At 39.4% G+C, this 10,958-nt stretch overlaps 1 protein-coding gene across 1 annotated transcript in view; it reads left to right on the top strand.

The window, feature by feature from the left end:
- Positions 1 to 9,298: 9,298 nt before the first annotated feature.
- The window catches only part of TBCA (tubulin folding cofactor A), a 101,869-nt gene continuing 100,209 nt past the window's right edge, over positions 9,299 to 10,958 (top strand). Inside the window, exon 1 of the mRNA XM_069096280.1 lies at positions 9,299 to 9,494. Coding sequence (XP_068952381.1) covers positions 9,442 to 9,494 — 53 coding nt within the window. The 5' untranslated portion in view covers positions 9,299 to 9,441. The remainder of the gene's footprint in view (positions 9,495 to 10,958) is intronic.

Raw genomic sequence — 10,958 nt, 5'->3', positions numbered from 1 at the left:
TACTTAAGTAACATGATTATAAAATACTAATCTTAATGTCTCATTTCCTACCAATATTAGTACTAGGGTATATGAAGGCTATTTAATTTATTTTACACCCCAGAAAAGCATTTTATTGAAGTGAATAAAATGTCATGGAGAAGATAAGATTGAAGTAGTTATTACAGTTTTGTGACAGTTCCAAATATAAGTCATGTGTAACTAAAAGTAAACATTTTAAAGATCTTATCTTTATTTCACCATCTAAAACACTTTTTAATCTTTTGTGATTGGCCCTGAATAGAAATCTTATTTCAGGTGACAAAAAAATATGCCCATTAACATTGTTCATGCATTGCAACATAAAAATGGAATGGAATCATTGACTACGGGTAGAAATGTGAGAAACCATGCAAGATAAATACACTGGTTTGTGGATACTCAGTCACTCCATTTCTGTCTCCCTGCTTGAGTTTTGAATTGGGAATTCATGAAGAAAAGGTATGTGATCTAGTAAACAGTGTGAATCTTTTAAAAGTCAGTGTCATGTTATGTCACTCTTTTCAACGAAATTTATGTTATGCAGTGTGAAACCATGGGCTGAGCCATTGTAACCTGATGCATTAAAAACTGCTCATCATGATTGCAATATGTGTCAGAACAATAAATTGTTACATCAGATATCTGTTCAGCTGTAAGTAGGGCCCCCTGTAAATCACTGAAAAAAGGAAGGATATGTTCTTCTTTTGATACATGCATATGCCTCCCACGCGCTCATGTCGCACCATCCTCAAACTGTTTTCTTCAAATCCCATCATGTGAAAGTCAGACCTTGTCATCTGTGAACAATATGACTCAGATGTTTGAGATGTACATATAATGAGACAATAGCTGCACAGGGTGAAAGATAGAATTTCTATATTTTTTAATACTCTGCAAGTCCGTGTAGCTTCTTCCATTTAAAAGTCTTAAGGTTATCACAATACATACCCATATACAGCTGAGATTTATAAACACAGCAGAGATATAACTGAAGATGGTGCAGTGGATAGAGTGGAGGACCTGGAGTTTGGACTCATCCCTCTGAGTTCAAATCTGGCCTCAGAGACTTATTAGTTGTGTAACCCTGGACAAGTCACTTCACCCTGTTTGTGTCAGTTTCCTCATCTGTAAAATAAGCTGGGGAAGGAAATGATAAACCACTATTGTATCTCTGCCAAGAAAACCCCAAATGGAGCCACGAAGTATCGGACACAACTGAAATGACTCAACAATAACTACATAATTCTATCCTGACAAATGTTTCTCTAGAATTATAATTTTCCTACAGAAGAGTTAATATCCACAGATATATGAATAGAGGCCAATGTCTAAAACATACATATACACATATGCATGTTTTTCTTTATGTGAGAGGACATGAAGAGCCCGACAGTGAGCCTGAAGTAAGTCTAACTAAAGGAGGCTTTAATCCTTCTCACAGTGGGCACACATACATATCATCCTTTGTTTCATTGCTGTAGCTTTTTCCCCTCTTGGGGTTATCACTGTGTACAGCATCATCTCTTTGCCTTATGGGTTACACAATGCCTTTAATCAAGAGGATACATTCTATATCTGACTATGCTATATTTAATTTCTTTCATTTGCTGCTGTGGTTTTCCAGTATTCCACGGTTTTTCTCTGTCATTTAAAATTTGTTGGTTAGTCAGATAATAGTTTATTGAATTTGATGCCCAATGTGTTTTCAGTGCCCACACAGCTACAAATATAGTGTGTATATGTGTATGCCCATTGGGAGAGGAGTGGGAAAGGGTTTATTGTAGAAAGAGAAGACTTGGTTGTTACTCTCAAAGAGCTTATAATCTAAGGAAACTGAATGCATATACATATGAAATCATAGAAGAATATTTTTTTTATAAATAACTATAGCAACAAGCATCTATTAAGGTAGTTTATAAGTTATTATTGTTCCCGTGGGGCTGGTTTGCATAATATACCTGAATACTTCATGGGAGTGAACTTAACCTTCTGAGGCAGTCTGGTAGTTTCTGTAAAGTGAACATGTGTTCCTTAGAAGAAGGCCCTGGGCTGGCAGGATTTTAGGACCTAGAATGACAGACTGAGTCTGTGGCTTCATTTAGAGGTGGGACAATAGCAAGGTATAGAAGGGAAGATGGAGCTAAAAGAGAAGGCTGGTGCAGTATTTTATGGGAGCAGCACTAAGAAATTCTTTATTTTCTGTTATGCCTGGGTTTTTGAACACATCCTTAGGATGATGAGATAGAATCTTAGAAAAATCCCTGTATTAGAAATGAAGTGGGGATTGTTTTTGAAAACCCAGGACAGTCTAAATTCTGGAAAAATCACCCCTTACTGTGTGGGGATGGTCCCAAGTGTTGCTACAAGACATCAAATTCCCTAGGAGGAAACGGAGAGATGCTTTTCCCAGCTCTCTTCAAGCTACGTGTAACACTGGAAAAGGGGTATGAGGAAATGTCTGCTGCAGGGGATTTTCTCTGCTATAAGCTTAGCCAATGCCTCAGTACTCTTACCAAGCTCCAGTGACTTATCTAGGTCTTATCCTCTCTTTTCAAAGACCCAAACTACTAGTTGGCTAGCCTACTAAATTCACCAGCAAAGAAGAACATTTTTTCACATTTCATCCACAGCTAATGTGCTCACATGCTGTCAGCATGACAGCTCAAAGTAGTCCAGCTACACCTGTTTCTTAGTTTCCTCCCACCTTAGTGTTGAATCTAAGGGCTCATACCACTAACCATGGGGCTAAAAGCTTTTCTTTCTTAATAGTGATGCTAACCATGCTATTCTCTACAAGAGGCAACTGATCGTGTAGTAGGTAGAGCAATGGACCTTCGATCAGGAACATGTGAGTTAAAATCCTGCTTCAGACACTAGTTGTGTGACCCTGTGCAAGTCACTTAACTTCTGTCTATCTCAGTTGTCTCAACTGTAAAATGGGCATAATAATAGCACTTACTTTCCAGGATTGTTATGAGGATCAAATGAAATATCTGAAAGTGCTTAATATAGTGCCTGGCAATAGATAGTGCCCAGCACTGAATAGATAGATAATAGATAGATGCTTGTTTGCTTCATTCTTCTAAGACTCCCCTTTCTCTTCCTGGGAGACAATGCAGAGGGGAGGTAGGGTTAACTGGGTCTCTTTACATATATCTGGGGGGAAATAATTCATCTTGACAAGGGCATGATGGAGATCCCTCTATTTGTTGGTATACCATGTGGTTGCCAATACTTTTCCAATTAGCTGTGGTTGATAGAGTGTCAGTTGTTCCAAATGACTGAAAGCCGATGCTCTGGATCAAGGGTGGGGAACCTCTGGCCTCGAGGTCACATGTAGTCCTCTATCTAGGTCCTCAAGTGTAGCCCTTTGACTAAATCCAAACTTCACAGAACAAATTCCCTTAATAAAAGGGAAGAGGTAGAGTTCTTTCTATGTCATGGGAATTTCTCCTCTGGAACTCAATGTACCAATATTCTTCCCATGTTTGAGAGACTCACCTAGGTCTGTGGAAAATCTAAAAAGCCTAAAGATACAGAAATTGACCAATCATTAAATCTAAAAATAACTAACATTTATATGATGATCTAAGATTTGCAAAGTGCTTTCCCTACAAATACTGTAAGGTGTGGAGTGTAAATGGTATTTGCATTTTATATTTTAAGAAGTGGTTTCTCAGAGAGCAGAGTTACTCAAGGTCACAGTCAGAACTCATGAGTGTCATGGGCAGAATCTGAATTGTTTAAGGACAGTGCTTTGATTTCCCTTCCTCCTCAATTATTCAGGGGGAATTTAACCAATTCAACACAGGAAATATTTATTAAGGGCCTCCTATATGCCAGGCACTGTGCTAGTACTGGTGTTACAAAGATAAAAACAAAAAGTCTCTGCCTTCAAGGGGCTTATGTTTGGGTCAGGGCTAAGAATATGCAATATATATACACATATTATTGCATATTACATATGCAAAGAAACTTGGAGAGTCACTTGCAAATTGAGGTGGGAAGGGGGAAATCTGGAAAAATCTCCTCTATGAGATGGAATCTGAATTGAGTTTGGAGGCAAGAATGAGAAAGGAATTTCCCCAATCGAGGCATGAAGAATCAAGGGAGACAATCAGTTCAAAGGCATGGACTTGGAAAATGGAATTTTGTGACTATCAACAGCAAGTAGGGTTGTTTTACTGGGACATAGAATGTGTAAGGGAGAGTAATGTGTAATTAGCCTGGAAAGATGGGCTGGAGCAATATTGTACTTTAAATTCCATACTGAGGAGTTTATACTTTATCTTGGGGACAATAGGGAGCCAATGAAGCTTCTTGAGTAGGGAGTGACATGGTCAGAGATTCAGAGAGAACGATTAGGAAGCTACTTTCATAGTCCAAGACAGATGTGATAAGGGCCTCACTAGTGGTGAGATAGGGTGATGGCTCTATGAGCAGAAATAAGGGGATGAGTTGGAATTAATAAGACTTGGCAACTGACTTGAATATGGAACATATGTGAATGAAGAATTGAGGATAACTTCTAGGTTATGAACTCGAATGGCTAGGAAAATGGTGGTACTGTTAACATAGAGAAGTTAGGAAGAGGGTTGAGTTTTGGGGGAAAGGTAATGAGTTCAGTAATTCTGCTTCTCAAATACTACTTTAATAGCAATGAGATGAGGTTTACCTGTACAGGCTCAGCTGCCTTCTCTCCTCACCTTGTTGTTACTCAGTGTCACCACTATTGCTGGCCAAGGTTCTGACCACTTTTCTTATACAGTAATAACTCTTCATGCCATTTTACTTGCTAATGATGAGTTGGGGCCAGCTATTTGAGTTCTTCAGAATAGAGATTTCTATAGTAGTATAGCATAGTATAGTATAGCATAGAATAGCATAGTATAGTATTGTATAGCATAGCATAGCATAGTATAGTATTCTAGTAAAGCAATTATGAACTCCTTCTTCCCTGCAACTTAAACCAGGGCCATAATACCACAAGGACCCCTGGCACAAGAGCATAAATGCAAATGTAGAGGAGATTCAAGTAGAAGAACCTACAGGCATAGGCTGATCATTGGAGGTTTCATTGAATTTTGAAATTAGGAACCTGGATTGGCAGGTAAGTGTGGGAAGTCTGAAGCAAAGCATTCTTCTCTGGAGTTAAGAATGACATGTGATGAATATTAGATGTATGAATGTGGAAATTATGTGGAAGAGATGCTAAAAATCATCTGGGTCACAGCATAACTAAAGGACTAATCAAGAGTCAATAAACATTTATTAAATACCTGCTATGTGGCAGGCACTATGCTAAGTGCTGGGAATACCAATAAGTAAAAGAGAGGTAGTCCCTGCCCTCAAAGAGTTTATAATCTAATGAGGGAAGACAATATACAAAAGGAATCTGGAAAGGTGAAGGCAGCCCCAGAGGGTATCCAGTCATTGATGCTTGTGGAGTCAAAATGAAACAGAGCAGCTGGTAGGAAATGAAGAGCTACTATGATTAAGAAATGAAAAAGCAGAATGGGTACCTCTGTTCACAATTCTAGAGAATATATGTTTCCTGACAGTAGGAAAAGGATTGAATTCTCTATAGGTGTTTCTAACTTAAGCCTTAAGATGCAATGACAAAATTTCAAAATGAGGAGGGGTGAGAAGGGGGGATCTTAGGAAAACATCTTGTCTGATACTCTCATTCTGCAGATCAGTTAACCAAGGCCTAGAAAATTGTAGGATTTGCCCAACGGGACCCAGTTTGTGGAAAAGTCAAATCTTCTGAATGCGTATCCAATGAGTTATATATAAGTCATACTAACATATACAATTTTTAAAAATGGAATAACTTAAGTTACATTGTTCTATTTTGATTTAAGGGTTATTCTATTCTAAGCATTTATGCTTACAAATATAACCAAAGATGAACTCAGCTATTCCAAGAGGCTGAAAATCTCTAACACAAAATAGTTCAGAATTACAGTTATGGCATTCTTAGGCAAAAGACAAAATTCTGCATTGTGATAAAATAGTTACAGTGCTCATGCTAGTAGCTAGTAGCACAGGTAGTAGGGCAGGGAGTGTCAATTAACATTTTACTTCACCAACAGAACAAAAATCACTTAATTTTCAGCATACCCCTGGAGAATCATTTTCCTAAAACCATTCAGTCCCTCTTTGACCATTCTCTTTAAGAATTCTCTTCTTCAGTAAGTCAAAGGTAAACTCAAGAGGTATTTCCATTAACTGACATAATCAAAGTGACTTCCTCCTTTTCCCCCACTTAGTCTGAAAATTATCCTAATCTGGGTAAGGTGGATCAAACAAGGGCCCCTTAGCCTTTTCTGGTCACCTCCCTAATTACTTCAGGCAAGAGTCTTTTCTTGGCTGGTCTGGTAAAAAGGGAGAAGGATTCTGTTTTGGAATGGATAAAGAAAAGAAGATAATGTTTCTTTTTCATATTAGCACAAAGACTTTAGATCATTATAATATTTTTCTTAAAATTTCTAAAATGGGGAGCAAGAGGACTTTAAAGTCTGCTTCTACAGAATGCCCCCAATGTAACCTCATTGGGAGAGGTGGGGAATGTCTATTTAATTTTTGTTTTTGAGTTTCCAGACCTAGCATAGTGTTTGACACAAAAAGATGGTTGATACATCTTTCAATTGAATTTAACCTTTGTTAAATGAAAAGAGTGTTAAATAGTGTGCTAGACTTTGGGAGTAGATAGAAGGTAAGACACTAGTTATGACTGACATGAAGCTTACATCCTAGGAGAGAGATTCATTCAGTCTATTTGATAAGCATATATCCAGCTAATATTATGTGCCACAAACTATACACGGTGTTGGGCATATAAAAATATGTCTTTGCCTTCAAAGGGCTTGCATTCTATTGAGAAAACAACATGTATATATGTGAAGAAGACAGCAGAGTATGAGGTAGGGAATAATGTATAATAAAGCTGAAAAGTTGGATTGGGGCCAGGTTGCAAAGAACTTTAAAAGCCAAGCAAAATTTATATCTGCTTCTAAAGGCAATAGGGAGACAGTGGAGTTTACTGAGTCAGGGAGTAACATGGTTAGAACTGCCCATTTGGAAAATAATTTTAGTATTAGATTGGATTGGCAGGGAGACCAATTCAAAGGTTATTTCAATCGTCCAAGTGAGATGATGAGGGCTTGAACTCAGCCATGTGGGCAGAAAATTGGATTTGATTCAAGAGAAGTTGTGGAAGCAGACTCAACAGGATCTGGAAGATGATTCAGATATGGGAGGAAAGGGAGAGTAAAGAGTTGAGGATGACTCAGATTGAGAAGCTGGGTGATTAAAAGGATGGAGGTGCTTTCAACGAATAAAGAAGTCACAAAGAGAGGAGGTGAATTTGAGATGCCTATGGGACACTCAGTTGGAAACACCTAATAGGAGGTTAGAGGTGCAAGACTTGAGTTTATGAGGGAGACTTGGGGCTGTATCTGGGATAGATCTTCATGGAGGTGACAGCTGAATGAAATGTTGAACTGATGAATTCACTAAGAAAATACAGAAAAAATGGAGAGGGTGCAGGACAGAGCCCTAGGAAACATCCATGAATAGGAAGTGGGACAAGGATGATGAGCCATCAAAAGAGACTGAAGTTCAACAAGGCTGGTAGAAGAACCAAGATAGAGAACCATGTTACAAAAACCCAGCCAGGAAAGTGATTCTAGAAAAGTGGGAAGGGGTTGACAGAATTAAATGCTGCAGAGAAATCAAGATGGTTAAGGACTAAAAAAAAGTCCACACAATCTGGCACTTAATAGATCATTGGTCATTTGATGAGAGATGAAATTGGAAGATAAATTACAAGGAGGATGAGAAGAGTGAAGAGAGTAAATGGAGGAGAAATGTCTGGACAGTATTCAGATAATCAGAACATACACAGTATTATATTAGTGCAACATTGAGGTGCTAAAATAAGGGTTGTGTGTGGTCTGAAACAGAAGGCTTTTACCTTGAGAGACCATATTGAATATAGGAATGACTGCAAGTCATTAGACCTGGACTTAAATCCTCTCCCATTTACTTACTACTTCTGTGATCTCAGAATGTTTTTTGTCATCAGTTTTTTAGTCTGTCAAGCTTGGATGATACTTGTGCTCCCTGTGTAAGCTCTAAAGGGTTATATAAATATTATTTATTACTTCACAGATTTAGAGTTATAGTGAATTTTAGAGGAGATCTAGTCCAATATCTTTACTTTATAGATGAGGAAACTGAGGGCTATAGCATAGGGCTTATGTGGCCTACCCAAGGTCACACAGGTAGTATGGCAGGTACTATCTTTTGACTCTTTTTGTATCCCCAGAACTTAGAACAATACCTGGCACATAGTAGGTGCTTAATAAATATTTATTGAATTAAACATAGTTATATAATATATGTAATATACACTATATACTTATTTATATTTATAATTAATAAACTATTTATTATTATTTATTATATATACTATGTAAAAGAATATATAGTGTATATACTCTCTACACATATGCATATACAGTACATTAATATATACTATACATATATAGTATGTAAGCACATACTATGTCTATATGTATATACATACCACACATATTAAATATATACAATTTATACTTATAAATGCACAGAAAATCCATATATACTATATACATATATACACATATACACTATATAAATGATAAATTATAAATATAAAGTAGATACTATAAATACTAAATAAATAATACTAAAATATACAGTATACTATAGAGTATAATTACATAGTATATAGTTATTTATAGTATACTCTATGCTTATACATAGTATACTATAACTATATACAATATATACTCTACAATATAGAATACTATAGTATATCGTATAGTCTATATTAATATAGTATATGTTATAAACATATAAACAATAGTAAATAGTCAAGTAATTTATTAAGTATACGAAAAGCATCTAGTACTATTGGTCCCCAGACACTGAAAATGTAAATCATCATTTAAAAAAGTTTTCTACGTCATTCAATTTATAAAGGGAACAAACAACAGCATCTTGCCAACCCAATACAATTGGCGAGAGAGAGTAAGTAACAAACACCCCTGCAGTGGAAACACTAAGGTCGGGGTTGCCCCACCCAGTGCAGACCACCTTCTACAGGAGCTAGTAAGGGAGGGAGGTGTGGGACTGGCTGCTCCACCTGTCTCCAGGCTCCCATTGGTCAGAAGCCAGGTGTGGGGGAGCGGCGGGAAGGGAGGAAGACAGGCCACACAGAGAGCGATCTCGGGCAGCGCCCGGGCCAGCGCATGCGCACGGGGGCCTCCCACGGGTTAGCGGACATAACCGGTTTTAGCGTGCTCGGTCTCCTCCCCTCTGAGAGTCCCGACTTTTCGCAGTCCTTCCGACAACAACGCTCAGTGGGGGACCATGGCTGATCCTCGTGTGAGGCAGATCAAAATCAAAACAGGCGTCGTGAAGCGGTAAGTGCCGACATCTTCCTTACTGCTTCTGTTACGGCTGGGGCCGGCTTGGCCCTGGGGAGGCAGGGGAGGCCCGGGCCGACTGCCTGCGCCCCTAGCCTCGGGACATCTTAGCTACCCTGTGGGCACCGAGGGGCCGGCACGGGTCTGGGGGATGGGATTGAGGCTCGCGCCTCACCCCCTCCCTCCCCTCCCCTCGGCTCTCGCGAGTGTCGAGCCCCAGGCGCGAGGCCCGGGCGGGGCCGTCCATCGAGCGCGAGACCGAGGAGCACCTTCGGGCCGGGGCCCGGGAGGGGGACGTGCAGCCCCCTCCCTGGGAGACTACATCCTTGCGGCCTCCGGGTTCGGCACCCCGCTGGGGAGGCGGGGCTATCGAAGTCTGGAGCTCCCCTCTTCCGCCAGCTGGGAAGGTTGGGGCCTGCACATGCCTTCTGTTTTTGAACTTGGCAGAAAGTTCTGCCGAGGGGGTGGCCCCTCCAGGAATTTTAGGGTGCCTGCTGACTTTCGCCCGCTGCCGTCCTGAGATGGGCCTGAGGAATTCTAAGGAGCACACAGCCTCAGGACTGGATTTGTGGCCGCCTCCTGTTGCCCCCAGCCCAGGACCCCTCTGTGCTGGGCCTGGAGGAGTTGGGGGTTAACTTCCAAAGCGTCTCCCAAACTCGTTTTCTTTTCTTTCGAATACACTCCTCCCACTCCTACCTCCCAAATCTGCTTTTAGGTACAGTGTTCTTCCCCGCTGTGCTGTGGGAAGATTTTATAAAGAGCAGCCAAAGGAAAGTGAATTTTGCTTTGGTAGAATCCTGTTACGTGGTTCCAAACTATTAAGGTCATCAATTTAATTGTGCGCTTTAAGATCAAGCAGTTGTGGAAAAAGTCAAGGGTTCTAAAGCATGATCTGTTAAATCACAATTTATTCCTCATTATTGGCAAGGGAGATCATTGTGGCATCTGCATTGCTACTTGTGGTGGCAACCTTTTGCCAACTCACTTCTTAGCAGAAGAGGCGGTGCAAGGAAAGAAGAGAGAAAATGTAAATAAATCCATTAATTTAAGCTGTAATTGCTCTGTTTTACCACACCTTTACATTGAACTGTTTGAATTCTTGGAAGCAACAAGAGGCTTCATCTGTCCAGGTTCATAAGTAGTATTTTCCATTTTGAGATAGAATTCTTGATTTACACAAATATTGATTTTTGTAATGATAAATTATGTGACTTTTGTTCCTTTATGGTTATTTGTTGTTCTTCATCCCAAAGAGGATCAAAATCTCCATGTTGGGATAACAGTAATGATCTGTGGTGATCCAGGAACTTTGAACCATTGGAAAGAAAGACACTATATAACCAGGAACTTTGAACCATTGGAAAGAAAGAGACACCATATAAAATTGATCAAGTAATAAGTTTTAGGGATTGGGTGCCTAACATGTATTTATATTGAAATTAAGAGTAGGGAGGATATTTT

The sequence above is a fragment of the Petaurus breviceps genome, unplaced genomic scaffold (assembly GCF_028583685.1).
Source record: "Petaurus breviceps papuanus isolate PSGF00001 unplaced genomic scaffold, PetGlider_PUasm1.0 229, whole genome shotgun sequence".
Classification (NCBI taxonomy): Eukaryota; Metazoa; Chordata; class Mammalia; order Diprotodontia; family Petauridae; genus Petaurus; species Petaurus breviceps.
This window is presented reverse-complemented; position numbering and strand designations above follow the sequence as displayed.